This window comes from Capricornis sumatraensis, chromosome 2, assembly GCF_032405125.1.
Source record: "Capricornis sumatraensis isolate serow.1 chromosome 2, serow.2, whole genome shotgun sequence".
Taxonomy (NCBI): Eukaryota; Metazoa; Chordata; class Mammalia; order Artiodactyla; family Bovidae; genus Capricornis; species Capricornis sumatraensis.
This window is the reverse complement of record NC_091070.1, coordinates 253,794-271,566: the sequence shown is the minus strand read 5'-3', so window position 1 is coordinate 271,566 and position 17,773 is coordinate 253,794. Positions and strand designations below refer to the sequence as shown.

Below are 17,773 nucleotides of genomic sequence, written 5' to 3'. Positions count from 1 at the left end.
CTCTTGGATTCTGATAGAAATCTGGAGCAGAAGGTTGAGCTGCCCAGCCAGCTACCAAGTAGGTAGCGGTATCGAGACGGGCAGATTCCCTGAGACATCAGCTCTGAGACGGCCTCCAGCCCACCTGTCTGTCAAAGGTGATCTCAGGATGGGCACAAAGGTCAGGGGTGACTTACCACCAGCCCGTACTCCTCACTGGGGGCCAAGTGGTTGTCGGTGAGCAGCCGGGCGGCCTGCAGGACGCGCATGATGCCCTCCATGTGGCAGGTCAGCGTGAAGCACTGATGAGCCAGAATCAGCAGCTCTGTGGCTGGGTGGGGTGGGCACGCGTTAAGACAGGCCTGTCCACTCCGGCTGCCCGGTGTCTCAGTCTGCGTCTGGCCGGAGGGTGCCGGGGCCTTCTGGAGAAGGCTCTCTCACCAGGCCCTGAGATCCCTGGCCGCACCAGCTCTAGGACAGCCCCCTGACGGAGTCAGTTTTCTCTCAGTGATAGCACAGGGTTAACTCTCCTCAGACAGTCCCCACATAGTGACAGCACTTCTGAAAGGCTACATCAGTGAGAACAGAGGCTCCCAGCTTTCCACAGATGGAGACTCCCTGCACGCAGACTGGTGCAGTGCCTGCCACCCCGAGCCCGAGGGCACTCTCTGCAGCTCGGCGGGGCGTCAGGGCCTAATCAGGTGCATTCTGATGCTTGGTCCTTCTATGGACTTTTCCGATTAAGATTTGATGACGCAAACTTAAAGCTACTACACACAGTCACCATGGACACAATCGAAAGGGAAAGAGAAGAGTTATCCGTGGTGCTGGAAGCCAGAAGAGGGGCCCAGCCTTGGCCCACACTGTGCTGAGTGCACGGGGCCTCCCCAGACCCTCTCACTCCGAGTCCTTCAGGCCCTGGTTCGCACAGTTCCTCTCCAAACCCTTCCTGATGCCACTGGTCCTCTTACTGTGTGAGACACCCCTCGTCTGTGAGCTCCAGGGCTGCTGTCTGACTTGTCCGCCACAGTCCTGGCTTCTAGAGTAACTGGCACACAGTCAGTGCTCGGCAGACATTCCTGAACTGGACTGGCAGGAGCTGCAGAATCTGTCCCTGTCTTCTGGCTGTCCGTACGGCTTGCAGGATCTTAGTTCCCTGACTGAACCTGGGCCTATGGCAGTGAAAGCAAATTCACTGGTCCGCCAGGGAATTCCCAGAAGGTTATTTTAAAAATAAAACTGTTCAACCTCTTAAAATCTCACTTGTTCACTAAACATCAGTAAGATGCCTTTTTTTTGCATCTATCAGATTTGCAGAGTATAACGTGCCCTGGTGGCTCAAACATAAAGAATCTGCCTAAGATACAGGAGACCCAGGTTCCATCCTTGGGTTGGGAAGATCCCCTGGAGGAGGAGTGGCAACCCACTCCAGTGTTCCTGCCTGGAGAATCATGTGGACAGAGGAGCCCGGAGGGCTACAGTCCATGTGCTCGTCAACTGTCGAACATGACTGACTGACTAACACTTTCCCTTTCAATGCATCCCAGGAAATGATACTCTCACACACTGCTTAAGAGGGAGAAGTGAATTTTTCTTCTCTGAAGTAAATCTGGCAATACATATATTTTATATTTTATGTATAGACATTACTTTGCCAACAAAGGTCTGTCTAGTCAAAGCGATGGTTTTTCCAGTAGTTGTGTATGGGTGTGAGTGTTGGATTATAAAGAAAGGTGCTGCTGCTAAGTCGCTTCAGTCGTGTCTGACTCTGTGCGACCCCAGAGACGGCAGCCCACCAGGCTGCTCTGTCCCTGGGATTCTCCAGGCAAGAGCACTGGAGTGGGTTGCCATTTCCTTCTCCAGTGCATGAAAGTGAAAAGTGAAAGTGAAGTCGCTCAGTCGTGCCCGACTCTTAGTGACCCCATGGACTGCAGCCCACGAGACTCCTCCGTCTGTGGGATTTTCCAGGCAAGCGTACTGGAGTGGGGTGCCATTTGAAGAAATGATGCTTTTGAACTGTGTTGTTGGAGAAGACTCTTGAGAGTCCCTTGGACTGTAAGGAGATCCAACCAGTCCATCCTAAAGGAGATCAGTCCTGGGTGTTCACTGGAAGGACTGATGCTGAAGTTGAAACTCCAATACTTTGGCCACCTGATACAAAGAGTTGACTCACTAGAAAAGACCCTGATGCTGGGAGGGATTGGGGGAGAAGGGGACGACAGGATGAGATGGTTGGATGGCGTCACTGACTTGATGGACATGAGTTTCAGTAAACTCCGGGAGTTGGTGACGGGTAGGGAGGCCTGGCATGCTGCAGTTCATGGGGTCGCAAAGAGCTGGACATGACTGAGCGACTGAACTGAAAGCTTTAAAAACGGGCATACTCCTGAATCAGGAATTTTTCTTATAGAAGTAATCATGGATGTGCACACAGACTGCCTGTGAGCACGTCTGTCAGTGTTTAAAGCTGCAGAAGCTACTATAAGCAATCTGCAGGTCCTGTAACAGGGTATACCTTTTAAAATTACATGTAAGAGAAATACTGTGTAACTGTTAAAAAAATTATGTAGAATAGTCAGTGTCATGGAAAGATATTAATGATAGCATATTTATAATTATAAGTAGTAGCCACAGTATAATGCCATTAAAAAAAATGAGCATCTATGGACTTGCACAGAAAAAGATGAGAGGGGCACACACTACTGAAGGAGCCCAACAGCACGGAAATGGGCTTTGAAACCACAGTGTTCAGATGCCAGCTATGTCACATAATAAGTTATAAATTAATCAACTTCTCTGAAGTTTCAGTTTCCTTCTTCTAAAATGGGGACAATAATAGCCATTTTGCAGGGTAATGTAAGAATGAAATAAGCTAAATATACAAAATGGGGAAAGGTTACTTTTTGGTGTGATTTTAAATTTTGGGCTGCATTTCCACACATATTTTCTAGCTTTTCTTCAGTGGACTCATGGCTTTGTACTGAGAACTTATTAACAATTGTGGAGGAGGAGGGATCCAGACAGGCAACAAGGGTCCAACAGAAGGCTTCCCAGTGACCTGCTCGGGCCCAACCATGTGAGAAGATGGCCAGCAACTTACTGCAAGATAGCTCCCCGTGGGGAACAGAGGAAATCTTCTCCAACAACTTCATGCCCACCAAGGTGGGGTCTTGACACAAAGCGGTCAGCTGAAGAAATACCTGGCTTTCCTCTGCTGGGCTAAACACCTGCCTGTGTCCTGTATAGAAAGACGTGGAGAAAGGCGCTAGTTTTACCGTGAGAGAGGTCAGAGGAAGACAGGAGCCCCAGGGCAGGAGGCCACTGCGCAGGCCTGGGCCCAGGAGGCCACGCCGAGGGAGCTGCCCGGGCGGCCATCCTCCAGCGCTGCGGGCGAGGTGCCCTCGCACAGGACAGCAGGGGCTCATCAGCTCAGAGAAAAGCACCGTCACTCCAAATACGACCCTAAAGCGGTGAACAAGAAGCAACAGTGGGCAAAGGAATGCAGGGGCCCCTGGTGTCCAGTGGTTAAGAAGCCACCTCGCACGGCAGCGGACGCCGGTCTGAGCCCTGGTCCTGGGAGACCCCACGCGCCACGGGGCAGCTAAGCCTGTGTACGCGCCACGGCTGCCGAGTCACGAGCTCCAACTACGGAGCCCACGTGCAGCGGTACCGAAGCCCAAGCTCCGCAACAGGAGAAAAGCCACCACGAAGAGAAGCCCGCGCTTCTAGAGCAGACCGCGCGCTCTGCAGCTACGAGCAGCCCGCATGCAGCAATGCAGACCCAACACGGCCAAAGATAAGCAAGTAAATCGATATTTTTAAAGGAGGAAATAAGTGCAGTGTGTTCTCTTCCAAGTGCAACCTGGCACCTTGCCAGGACAGCACACAGGATGCACATGAACGAAAGTCGAACCCTTGCTGGCGCAGCTGGACAGTGGTCTGGAAGGCCGGGGAGGCCTGGGAGCAGGGCACCTGTTCCCTCCGACGGTGTCAGCAGCTCCCGGGTCACCTCTTCAGCCACAAGTGCAGCCACTGTGTCTGGCCTGAGGCCCTGGGTGCTGATGAAGGCTTGAGCTCGCTTGCATCGATTAGGCTGCTGAGAGGCCAAGATGGCCCGGAGCACGGCCTCACCATCCTGGGCAGCGACGTCTGCGTAGGAACAGCCCAGCTCCTGAGAGGGAGGCAACCCACGCCATCACGAGGGGCCAGTGGAAGCCAGCAGACCACCACCCTTCCCGGAATCTGACAGGGACAGAGGCCGTGGTTTTCTGAGCTTCAAGATCCCTCACCCTAAGCAGGAAGCTTGCAAGAAGGAAACCTGGTTTTTGAGTCCCTTCTATCACTTTGCCAATGAGCTGAATCCAAGCAAGAGAAGGTTTGTCTTCAGAAATCATCAGGTGACTTACCCTCTCTGACTGAACACTGAGCTTTTCAAGTGTCATGAAACCTAAATAAAAGGCGGAGCCCTTCTTTACTGTTCCCATGGCAGCAGGCAATCTGAATTTCCAAAGCCGCCTCTGCGCTCTGTCCAAGGCAGGGCTTCACCCTCGGCTAGCTTTCTCGCGCTCTTCCACCGCATTGAGGGTAGAATCTTTTTCTCCCTCAATCAGCACAAAGCCGACACAGCTGCTGGCTGCTTTGGCTCCCGTCTTTACACTCAAGTTCATTTTAAAAACTTGAAATTTGGGGCCCTGTCCCACACGGCGAGCTCCCCTCTATGGTTCAGGGGGTGGATTTACAGGGGCCAACACACCGACAAGAGCGCTCCCTCCAGGTCGGGGTCATCACTGACGAGCTGACCGGGCAACGTCCCAACTGCCCCCCGGCCCCCCGAGGCAGCTCCCCGTGGAGGCCCCGCTGGCGCGCACCTTGGCGAGCTCGTAGAGACAGAGCACCTGCCGGCAGCAGTGCTTCCCGTGGAGGCACTTGCTTGTCAGAGTTTCCAGGTTCGTCACCACTTCATCCGCGGGGGGCAGCATCACAAACGACCGACTGTCCAGACTGGAAGCTGGAAGCAAACAGAGGTCTGTGGGGGGGCTTTCAAGGCCTCTCCTTGGCCCCCACGACCCTGCCTCTCTGCTCACAGCTTCCTTCACTGCACCCTTTGGACTCCCTCGGGTCTGGGACCACTTCTAACAGGGCTCACACCCCACTTACCCTTCTGTCACTGCCCTCTTCCAGGAAATCCCAGCCCAGGATACTCTGAAGGTCTCAGAGGCTAAAAAAGACTCAAAGCCACCTAACACACATACTGCTGTTGCTGCTGCTGAGTTGCTTCAGTCGAGTCCGACTCTGTGCGACCCCACAGACGGCAGCCCACCAGGCTCCCCCGTCCCTGGGATTCCCCAGGCAAGAACCCTGGAGTGGGTTGCCATTTCCTTCTCCAATGCAGCAAAGTGAAAAGTGAACGTGAAGTCGCTCAGTCATGTCCAACTTAGCGACCCCATGGACTGCAGCCCACCAGGCTCCTCCGTCCATGGGGTTTTCCAGGCAAGAGTACTGGAGTGGGTTGCCAGTGCCTTATCACACACATACTAGAGACCATCAAAGACGCCCGCCAGACTCTCCCCCACACACACTCCCTTCCAGTTTCCCCTTCTATCAAGTCATCACAGGTCTGCCTGACTGCATCTTGGAACATCTCTGTGGTCACTGCCTGGCGTCCAGCCTGCACCCCATGCATCTAAGAGGCTGTCCCTGTCCCCTGCTGCCAGTCTCCCTGCTCCCCCAGTTCAGCCTCGCAAACCTGGTGCCCTCTGCATTATAAAATACCGATCAAAAAAATCAAGGTGCCGCTGGATAGAAATCTTAAAGGCACAGTGAAAGTAAAAGCCATTCCTGGTTTCTCTTTAAAATAAAAATAATTTAAAAAAGCTCAGCCTACAATAAAACTTCAATTTAATAAAGGGTTTCCTATTAGGGGAAAAAATAGGAAAGGATATTTACATGACACTGTTCCTAATAGCAAAAACAAAACTAAAAAATTTTAAGTGTGTATCAGTGAATCATCGTTAAAAAATCATATACATTCATACAGTACTCTGCAGCCACTAGAACAACGAGGCTCATCTCTCTGCACTGACAGCATGCATGTCCACGCGCGCGTGCAAGCCCACACACAGAGGACGACGTACGCCGCGCAAGTACGAGAGGTTATCCTGGGGAGGTCGGTGGGGGTGGTGCTGAACGGGTGGATAACTTTTACTTTTCTACTTCACGCACGTCTGTATTGTGTGATTTGTTACATTAAGAATATAATCCTTCTGTATTTAAGATACTACTGTTTAAAAAATATACTTTAAACACAAAAAAATAAAAAGCAACTCAGACCATGTTATTCTTCTGCTTAAAACCCTTCATCTGGGTTTCCATTTCTAGGTCTCTCCCACTGAACTCCACATAAAGCCTAGATCCAGGGCACGGAGCCCTCTATGAAGACTCTGGAAAGTAAACAGGAGCAGGTGGGTTGGAGATAACCTGTACTTCCACTGTCTCCCTGCTAGTACCCTCCAGACTGAATGCAGTGCTGCCTGAAACCCAGAACCCATCACTGCAGCTCAGAGAGAAAAGGAGCAGTTCAGGAGACGTCCTTGAGGACAGGCTCACGGAGTGGAACGGGAACTCCCAGGAGCGCCCATTATCTCTCGTCTCTGCTCTTAAGCAACCTTAACTGTGGTGGGCAGGCTGCAGCAGCAGCTGGCAAGAGCCAAAGTTCAGAGAGGGACCTTCTTTTCAGACCAGAGGCGCTCCGGTCCTGAGCAGGCAGAGGGACCCCTGCTCTCTCTGCATCATCTCGTTGGCTGGCCCAAGACGCACTCCATCAGGAGATCGTATGATAGAACAGGGCAACTGGCAGCTCCAGCTTTGGCCGGAAGACTGAAAGACTGAAACGGGAAGCCTCAGGCAACCAGGAAGTGCCCCGGAGAGGGATTTAGGAAAGCAACACAATAAAGCTGTTCATAAACATTAGGGCTCATCCATTCCTGGGCTCTGCGTTATGGATCTGGTCCTGACCAACAATCGAAGACTCAGAGGAGTGAGTCAACAGACAGATCGCTACTCAGGCTGCAGACTGGGCACAGGCTGGCACACACAGGATGGTCTGCACAGCAGCACAAAGAAACGGAGAATGGCTGTCAGAACCACAGCCCACACAAAGTGGTGGGCACTTGTAGTCTGAACGCAGCCAGCTCAACTGGCTGCTCTAAATATATCAACATTCTTCACAGGATTTAAACAAGATCCAACATCTCATGACATACCACTCAAAATATCCAAGATACAACGCAAAAGTATTCAGCATACAAAGATACAGGACAAGCTCAACTCATGCAAGAAAAGAAATGCTGAAACTCAGCACTAAAATGACATGACTGTTGAAATTTCCTGGAAGAGACTTCAAAACCGCTGCTCCAAACGCCCCAACGAGCAGTTACGAGCGCTCACGACTTAAACAGAAAAACACAGTCTTAGAAAAGAAATAAAAGGGATGAGGAATAAAAAGGAAATTTCAGAACTGAAACTTAAAAATCACAGAAATAAAAGCTAACAGAATAGAAATTCCAGAGTCAGTGAAAATGAAGACAGACGAATAGAGAAAGAAAAATTGAAAAAGCTGAACAAAGCCTCAGGGACTTGAGACAATAACATTCTAAGATTCATGTCACTGGAGTCCCAGGAGGAGAGCAATATGAGTATGGTGCTGAAAAAAATTAAAAAACAAAAAAAACAAAAAAAACCCCGATGTCTGAAAACTACCTAAATTTGATAAACCTACATGCTTAAGAAGCTCAAACAGCATAACCCACACCACCCCCTGGCCAAAAATCAAACTGCTGAAAAGACAGAAAAAAAAAAATCTTGAGAGCAACAAGAGAAAAATGTGACGATAGGGGAACAACAATTCAAAAGACTGCAGATTATTCATCAAATATCATGCGGGTCAAAAAGCAAGTGGCGGAACATTTTTAAGTGTGGAAAGAAAAGAATAAACGTTCTATACCCAGCAAAAAATCAGCCTTCAGGAATGGAAGGAGTAAGACAGCCATTCCCAGACGAACAACACACTGAGGAAGTGAAAAACTGGAGCACTCTGCTTCTAACGATCACACAGATGGAGAAAGGGACGGAAGGAAGCTCAGAGCATCAGAAATGAAGGAGGAGCAACAAGAACTGTAAATATCTGCTTCTAACAGATGACTCTAAAGAATCACTACGGAGCCCTTCACACAGATGGAGAAAGGGACGGGAAGGAAGCTCAGAGCATCAGAAATGGAGGCGGAGCAACAGAAACCGAATATCGGAACCTCCCCGGCAGCCCAGCAGTTAAGGCTCTGCGCTTCCAATGCAGAAGGGCACGAGTTCAATCCCTGGTCAGGAAACTAAGCTCCCATATGCCATGCAGTATGGCCAAAAAATTAAGAAGAAGGAAAAAAAAAAAAGGACTAAATATCTGAGTAAATATACTGATAATAAACTCTCAAGTTTGTTAAAACATATTTTTCAGTTGAAAACAAAAAATTTAGCACTGTTTGATGAAATTTTGAATGTATGTAGGAGTTACATAATGAGGCAACTTGGACATAAAGGGAGAGAAGGGACATGACCCACAAGGTTTCTAACCTTCAGTTGAGGTGAGAAAACATGATTTTAAGTAGACTGTGAAAAGTTACATGTGTTTAATGCAACCCTTAAAGCAACCAATTAAAAAAAAAAAAAGATGCAAAGCTATGTAGTCAAAATCCCAAATTAAAATGGAAGACTAAAAACTGTTAAAATAACCCAAAGGCAAGAAAAGGTTTCCTCAAAACACACAAACTACCAAAACCCACCCAAGATTAAAAATAATAATAATAATAACCTGATTAGTCACATAACTATGAAATAAATTACAGTTTAAAATCTTCCAAAGCAAAAAATCTCCAGGTTTAGATGGTTTTACTGCTACATTCTATTGAACATTTGAAGAAGAAATAACACCAATTCCATACAAAATTTTCCAGAAAACAGAAGAGGAGGGAAACTTTCCAACTCATGAAACTGGCATTACTCTGATACAAAAACCAAAGAGTATAAGAGTACAGATCAGTGTTCTTCATGCACAAAAATGCGAACGTTCTCAACAAGGTAAGTTGATTCCAGTAGTATATCAAAAAGAATGATGTACTATAACCAAGTGAGGTTTTTCCTAGGAATACAAAAAGCTGGTTCAGTGTTTAAAAAAATCAATTAATGTAATCTACTGCATTACTGGGGCTTCCCAGGTGGTGCCAGTGATAAAGAATCTGCCTGCCAATGCAGGAGGTGTGAGACATGGTGTCAATCCCTGGGTCAGGAAGATCCCCTGGAGGAGGACATGGCAACTCACTCCAGTATTCTTGCCTGAAGAATCCCCACGGACAGAAGAGCTTGGTGAGCTGTAGTCCCTCGGGTTGCAAAGAGTCGGATACGACTCAAGCAACTTCTCACACATACACGCACTGTACTACTAGTCTAGAGAAGAGGAAAGTACAATCTTATCAATGGATGAAGAAAAAAGAGACAAAATTCAACAATGATTCATGATAAAAACTATCAGCAAATTAGGAATAGAACTTCCTCAACATGACAAAGGGATCTTCAAAAATCCTAACCTAATACTTAATGATGAAGGCTAAATGCCTCCTCCCTAAGACCAGTAACAAGGCAAGGATGGAAGCTGTTGTCAGTACAATAAATGAAGAATAATTAATGAGGGAAAGAGACTGGAGAGAAGGAAACAGAACCACCTCTACTTGCAGATATGACTATCTTCATAGAAAATCCCAAGGAATCTACAAGAAAACTCTTAGGGTAAGTGAGTTTAGCAAGATCACAGAATTTAAGCTTAATGTAAAAAATCAACCATAATTCTAAATATGATCATGTACAACTGGAAACATGATTATTTACACAGAGTAAATTCCAGTGAATTAACTGTAAATCAGACAGAATTCCCTCTAATCTTGCTACACAGCTAGTTAAAAATACAGGTGTTTCTACCTCACTGAGTAGTTAATTATCTAGTTTATGGATTACCCTTAACTTAGTGTAACTGGTGTGTCAAGTCTCTTTCTACCTGGAGAGAGCGCCTCCCAGGAGGCGGCAGCAGGACCTTCACTTACCCTCTTCTTCCTCAGGAAGCTCAGCACTCCCCAAGAGCGCGAGGATCTCCGGGTGCAGGTCATCCTCACTAGCCTCCCCTGAAGCGAGCGCCCTGCAGTGCAGCACCAAGGCAACGTCTTGGTGATAGAAACGGAAATACCGGCACGCTCGGCTTGCTTCGTGCACACAGCCGTCATCCAGCAGGCGCCCGATCAAATAGTTTAGGGACGCCTGCTCCTTCCAGTTCAGTTCACTGTCGCAAATGTCTCTGGATGGAAGGCCAGTGAGTTCTAAGTATTTTGATGTGTTCAGAACAGCCAAGTTAGAGAACGAAAACTCACTGGCTAAGCCATCAAGGGAAAGGTCACCTCCAGCTGAGGCCTGCTGAGGCGCCCTGGGCCCTCCTTCCTCCTGGCTGCCCGTGAGGGTGTGCTGGGCGACACGGCAGAGCCAGACCTGCTTCTCCAGGCCCTCCAGGTCCTCCAGAGGCACTGGGTCCTCCCGGGCGAGCCAGTGCCCCGCCAGCGTGAGCAGCAGGTGGCGCTCCTCGGCGCTGCTGGGGCCCCCTGAAGCGGGGCACTCACCTGCCCACAGGGCCTGGGCTGAGAAAAAAGAAGCTGCTGCTCTGCTAGAAATGGAATTTTTCTTAAAATTCTCATGACATTTTTTCCAGAAGTCAATTCGTGCTTGTTTCAGGGACCACTGGTCAATGCGCTTTAAGGTCTGCATTTCCTGTGTCATCTGTGAAAATGAGCAAAGCAAGTCTTAGCTTTTCCTAGATAGAGAAGTATCATAAATGTTACTGCTCCCTACTTGTAAGAATCCACATCAAACTAGAGAACATGGGACTTGGCTACAGAGGATCCTGGAAGTTTTATCTGTAAAGGTAAAATATGAAAAACAATTCTAAATTTATCTAACGGAATGAAGTTCAAGAGGAAGCCACGCTATATTTAATTCTATTCAATACAGTTGAAGCATGTCCTGTAAGCTAACTTTATATTAAAGCAAATATTCCTCAAAAATGGGCATTGCAGGCTCATCCATTTCTGAAAGTAATCTGTGTGTCAAAAGTGAAAAAGTATCATCTCTGATAAGTCACATATCTCCATGAATTCTCCAAACAATGCTGATTCAAAAAGCTCAGTTTTTAATTAACTTAAAGACCTATGATACCTCTTCAATCACCAAGTCGTCCACAGGCAGCCCAGCTAGTTCTGCTACCCTCCTGGCCAAAGCAAAGTGTCCGTCTGTCTCCAGTTTTTCCAAAACTGACCTACATTCACGCTGGAAACTCTCAAGGCTGTAGCTAGTAATGAGCGCACGGTTAATGGCTGTGGGTGTATCCTTCAGAATCTGATGGAGGACACACAGCTTCTTCACATCTGGGCCTGTGCCGAACAGAAGCAGAGTTAAGCATTAAAACAAAATGAAACATTAAAAAACAGAAGCAAAATACTGATACGGCCATTTCAAGAGCAACTAAATATGAGGGAAGAATGTGTATATTTAACCTAACAATGTGCTTAAAGGGAAAACAACCACCCATTTCTCTACTCTGCTTGGCTGGCAGAGGAAGCCCAAGGCAGCTCCTATATAGCAAGCACTGTTAAAGATTAGCACATGGGCCCCATCTATACATCTGGCTTTACACACCAGGCGGAAGCTGCTGGCCTCCCATGCAACAGCTTTGGGAAGCTTTGGCCTTTCAGGTCAGTTCCATCTTTTTCCAGACTTTTCTACCTTAAGTTTCTTTTTATGATTGTTCACTCATTCATTTATGCCAAGCATCATGTGGATCAACATACATAACCTGCAGGACAGCTAAACAACAGCCAGAACTCTAACGTGGTTCCCCGGCATCCGGAACGGAGCCCCACGTGCTCTCCCAGACATCTGTCTATCACAGCCCAAGGAGACCCAGCTGAGCACTCCCTGATGGCCCCAGGAAATCTTAATCGAGCGATAACTGACGTGCAATTTTACATCAGTTTCAGTGTACGACACAGTGGTTCGGCATTTTTTAACCTTGATTGTTTACATTCTTCTGCTTAGTTATCTCTGGCTGTGCCGTGTCTCTGTGGCCACGTGGGCTCTCTTCTCTCGTTGTGGCAAGCAGGGCCTTCTCTTGGTTGCGGGGTGCAGGCTTCCCGAGGTGGCTTCTCTCTGACATGAGCAGATGCTTTGGGGTGTGTGGGCTTCAGAAGCTGTGGCACGCGGGCTCTGGAGCACAGGCTCAGCAGTCGTGGCGCACGGGCTTAGCTGCTCTGCAGCACGTGGGACCTTCCGGGATCAGGGATCGAACCCATGTCTCCTGCACTGGCAGGCGGATTCTTTACCAGTGAATCACCAGGGAAGCCCCTGACATTTCTGAACACTACCAAACAATTACCACGACACATCCAGTAACTATCTGCCACCAGACACAGTTTTCCCACGTTTACCGACACACTCCCCAGGCTGTCCAGGGCCTCCTGTGGCTCATTTCCTCAGTAGCTGGGTGCGTGCCTCTCGACCCTCTTCTTACTCTGCCTGCCCCTCACCCTCCTCCCTCCGGCAACTGCCTCTCTGCTCCCGGTGCCTGTGTGTCTGCTTCTGTCCCGTTCTGCTTGTCCATTCACTCTTTAGATGCCACGTGTAAGTGAAATGATGCGCTATTTATCTGCCCTAGAAATTCTTGTCCTGAATAACCCTAGGAATTCTCTGCCAATCATTTACGTGGTTTGGTCCGTGCCTACTCTCAGACAGAGTAACACAGAGCCCCCGTCTGCCCTGTGATAAAGGAGGGGCACGCAAACCACTGCACAGGGCCTGCTCCCCTGCCACCGGCCGGGCTGCGCTGGGAGGCAGCTAATTCCAGGGACGGAGACACCTTGTGTAATAACCACCAGTACTGGTGTGCTGGCTTTCTATGCTGGCACAACGTATAATTTAAGTTAAAAAAAAACCATGTTTCTCTCCTCTTAAGCACACACATGGTATACACATAAAAATATTATACAAAAACAATGTAATTCGGTGAGTAAGTCATTATGGTAATGGTTAACAACATAGACAATCTTTGTAATCTTTTAAGATATGGTACTTTGGCAAGAAAACAGGAAATTCATTTCTGAAAAGCTTAAAAGTTACTATACACCGCTGACAATATACTAAAAGGATCTACGGCTTGGCCTACACAGTGATTGACAAGTAGCTCCTGTATAATACATGTTGGGAACACCCCCTCTTTCCTTCAAGCCTGCACAGCCTACAAGACTGGCATGAAGCCCAGGTATTCTAGCACTGTTCTGTGCAAATGTGAGCTTCCAGTTGAACATCTGTGAGTTTAAATGTGATAACATAACCCTGGGAGTGAAAAATACTAGAATCTAGTGTAAAAGAGTAACAGTACCACTCAACAAAAACTTGAAATTCTCAAAAAAAGGAGGAAAGAAAATAAGGGAATACTAGTTTCATCCAATCAGCAATAAGCTTAGAGACTGCCAGTGTCGAGAGGAATCTGCAAAAAATCAGCACAATTTGTCTCTTAAAACCTTCAAAATGAATTAGGCATTCCTGAAACAAGTTTGTGACCTTGAGAAACGGTGACACGTTAAGGCCACTTGTCAGAGAAAGAGCAGTGACAGGGGAGAGCCGGCGTCAGCCGGGGAGAGCCGGCTGCTCGCTCAGCATCGGCGCACGGCCGCGCCGGGCCGCCCCACCCCCCGCTGCGCCGCGCGCTCCGCCCTCGGTCGAGGTCTCCTGTCACCTCCTCCTCACACCGCGCTCTGGCCTATAATCTTTCAGGTCACATGCGTCTTAATTTCCTGAATGCTCTCCTAAACTATGTTCAAGATTAAGTATGCTAACTCCCTAGCAGCAACTTAGATGTAAGGACTGTCTTACCATCAGAGAAGAGATGCTCTATTCCAACAAACAGCTGTAAAAGCCTCCCCAGCTCATACTGGGTGCCACACTGCTGCAGCATAAGCTTCAAAAGGAAACACACGTGCTCCTTCAGCCACGGCGCAGGGATGGCAGCGGGGACCCTTGTGGCTGCTGTCTCAAGCTATCAAAAAGAAGAGAGGGGTAGGGAAAGTGGTTTCACAGGAACAGCACATCAAAAAAATCTCCGAAACTTGAGAATGTCTACAAAAGCCAAGGTCCCATCCAAGACATCTCCCATCACAAAGGAGGACGGATGCTTCCTTCAGGTCCTTTTCAGACAGCAGTAACTGGTATAGCAAATAAAAGCCCTCTTCGCCAGCTTTGTAGTTTGTCTCTTTGTGGGGAATTCTGGTGTAGAGAGCTGTGTGTGTAAAAGGTAAAAAAGGGAGAGAGACCTAGAGATTGAACGGAGTGAAGCAATGCAAACACCCCCCAGACAGTGACCGCCAAACTTACAGCCCTGGAAGTGACTGTGAAATTAACCAGACATGCTTCACTTGGCAGCTTCTTCAGAGAGGGTCTAAGCTTGCCTTGGAGTCCAGAAGATTTGAAATTCACATGTGAAGACCTCTTAAAGAGACTTGCTTAACATTTCTGAGCTGGTTGTACGGGTGTGCTTATAGTTTACACTATCATTACAGAAGAATCTCAATTAGTAAGCCTGAATTTTTGTCATTTCAATCAGATGCTACAAACGTTAACAGGAAGATGACCCCAAGCAGCAGCTGCACTAGGCCTGAATCAGAGTATTACTTCTTAGTTGTTATTTCCTTGATCCCCTACCTCTACTGCTCTAAGAAGACGGTCTACAGCAGACAGGCGATGGAACTGGTTAAAGGGAGAACCGTATGGAAGGAAAGCGCTGAGGCAGAGACGGAGCAGGTGCACTCCGCCTTGTAGGGGCCGAGGCAGGAGCAGACAGGCAAGAGGGAGAGCATACCCTCGAGGGCCGAAGGGTGAAACGCAAAACTAGGAAACCCCTAGGGGTTCACAAGGGAGGAGACTTAGCTGGCCTTGCGTGTGGTGACGCTTTTTAGGATAAAATATCGAAGAAATGATCCATGAAAGGAATAACTGATAAGCTGGATTTCAATAAAATTACAAACCTCTGCCCTACAAAAGACAGTGTCAAGAGAATCAGATGAAAAGCCACAGCCTGGAAAAAACATCTGCAACACACCCGTTTGATTTTAAGGTGCTGTTACCCAAAATACACAAAGAACTCTTAAAACTAAACAGAAAATAAGCAACGCTATTTAAAACAAATAGGCTAAAGACCTGAATAGACACCTGACCCAAAACACACACAAATGGCTAATAAGCATATGAGGAAAAGACCCATACCCTGTGTCATCAGGGAAATGCAAAATGAGACGACGGTGAGAGACCACAACACAGCTGTGAGCAAGGCCAAGGTCTGGAGCTCTGCCAACACCAGAGGTTAGTGAGGACGTGGAGCCTCAGGAGCTTCCACTGCTGGTGGGAACGCAACACAGCACAGCCGCTGTGGAAGGCAGTTTGGCGGCCTCTCCCAAAGCTAGACACGTGCTCACCACGTGACCGAGCATCCCTTAGTGACCCCAAACGAGTTGAACACCCACGTCCACATGAAAACCTGCCCATGCGTGTTTAGAGCAGCTGTTCTGGCTGTAACTGCTAACCCTTGGAAGCAACCAAGAAGTCCTGCAGTGGGCGAATGGACTGGTATATCCACACCACGTGGTATTATTCTACACGAAAAAGAAATGATCCATCAAGCCATGAAAAGACATAAAAGAAACTTAAATGTATGTTACTAAGCGAAAGAAGGCAATCTACAAAGTCTACATTCTGTATGGTTACAATTTACCATATTGTGGAAAAGGCAAAACCAAGCAGACAGCAGACGTGACAGTGGCTCTCAGGGACTGGGGTAGGGAGGGATGAGCAGGGAGCACGGAAGACTTCTGGGGCGTGAGAACACGCTGCGCAGCACTGCGATCATGGACTTAAGTCACGATACATTCGTCCAAACACATGCCCAAAGAAGGTGCACAGAGAGTGACCCAGGCAAACTATGGACTGGGCTGACCACGGTGTGTCAGCGTAGGTTTATCCCTGCTAACAAGTCATTCTGGCGAGTGGTACAGGTAACAGGGAAGGCCACGCATGTGTGGGAGCAGGAGGTACATGGGAAATCTCTGCACATTCCTTTCAATTCTGTTGTGAACCAAAACTGCTCTAAAAAATAAATTCCTTTTTAAAAAATCGTACATGTGTGTGTGTAGAACAGCAGATTTAAAACACCAGAATTCTGTCTCGTCACCTAGACGACAATTACCTGGCAGAATCGGTGCAACATGGAACTCTTGGAACTCTGGGGTCTGCCAAAGCCTTACAACTTCCAGAGGAAAACTTGCAACATGAACTGCGGATAATTTTGGTCCATTTCAGTCCTTAGCACAGTGGCAGCTACCTATTTCTCACTCCTAGCCACCTGGAAGGCAGCTTGCACATATTCCTGGAGCAGTTTACATGCACCTTGTGTCGAGGAGACAGCAGGGGTGGCATAAAGAACCTTGGGTCTTTCAAAGATCGGAGCTGTTTGCTGCTTCTGACCACAGCGCAAATAGAGAGGCAGGCAGACGATGACAGATATTTCACCTCCCCTATTGTTGCAGGCAGACTGGTTCCAAACAGGAAAAGGAGCGCGTCAGGGCTGTATATTGTCACCCTGCTTATTTAACTTCTATGCAGAGGACATCATGAGAAACGCTGGGCTAGAAGAAGCACAAGCTAGAATTAAGATTGCCGAGAGAAATATCAGTCACCTCAGATATGCAGATGACACCACCCTTATGGCAGAAAGTGAAGAGGAACTAAAGAGCTTCTTGATGAAAGTGCAAGAGGAGAGTTAAAGAGTTGGCTTAAAGCTCAACATTCAGAAAACGAAGATCATGGCATCTGGTCCCATCACTTCATGGGAAATAGATGGAGAAACAGTGGAAACTGTCAGACTTTATTTTTTTGGGCTCCAAAATCACTGCTGATGGTGACTGCAGCCATGAAATTAAAAGACGCTTGCTCCTTGGAAGGAAAGTTATGACCAACCTATAGCCAGCATGTTGAAAAGCAGAAACATGACTTTGGCAGCAAAGGTCCATCTAGTCGAGGCTATGGTTTTTCCAGTGGTCGTGTGTGGATGTGAGAGTTGGAGAATAAAGAAAGCTCAGCGCCGAAGAATTGATGCTTTTGAGCTGTAGTGTTGGAGAAGACTCTTGAGAGCCCCTTGGACTGCAAGGAGATCCAACCAGTCCATCCTAAAGGAAATCAGTCCTGGGTCTTCATTGGAAGGACTGACGCTGAAGCTGAAACTCCAATACTTTGGCCACTGATGTGAAGAGCTGACTCATTTGAAAAGCCCCTGATGCTGGGAAAGATTGAGGGCAGGAGGAGAAGGGGACGACAGAGGATGAGATGGTTGGATGGCATCACCGACTCAATGGACATGGGTTTGGGTGGACTCCGGGAGTTGGTGATGGACAGGGAGGCCTGGCGTGCTGCGGTACGTGGGGTCGCAGAGAGTCAGACACGACTGAGCGACTGAACTGAACTGATTGTTGCAAGCTCTACTCCCTTCAACTGAAGTGACTTCCAGGGGATTTAAAAGGCTGGTGCTCTTTTCAACCCCATCTTCTTTTTTGCTTTTTCCCTTGGGAGCCAGACATTAAAGATTAGGACATTAAAGGGACAGTGCAGTGGT

The 17,773-nt window shown here is 48.0% G+C and overlaps 1 protein-coding gene across 1 annotated transcript in view; it reads right to left on the bottom strand.

Moving 5' to 3' along the window:
- The window catches only part of SPG11 (SPG11 vesicle trafficking associated, spatacsin), a 74,844-nt gene that overhangs the window by 5,215 nt on the left and 51,856 nt on the right, over window positions 1–17,773 (bottom strand). The window contains exons 28-34 of the mRNA XM_068965609.1: window positions 13,990–14,152; window positions 11,278–11,492; window positions 10,122–10,842; window positions 4,848–4,987; window positions 3,952–4,150; window positions 3,080–3,217; window positions 177–310 (exon numbers count right to left, since the gene is read on the bottom strand). Coding sequence (XP_068821710.1) covers window positions 177–310; window positions 3,080–3,217; window positions 3,952–4,150; window positions 4,848–4,987; window positions 10,122–10,842; window positions 11,278–11,492; window positions 13,990–14,152 — 1,710 coding nt within the window. The remainder of the gene's footprint in view (window positions 1–176; window positions 311–3,079; window positions 3,218–3,951; window positions 4,151–4,847; window positions 4,988–10,121; window positions 10,843–11,277; window positions 11,493–13,989; window positions 14,153–17,773) is intronic.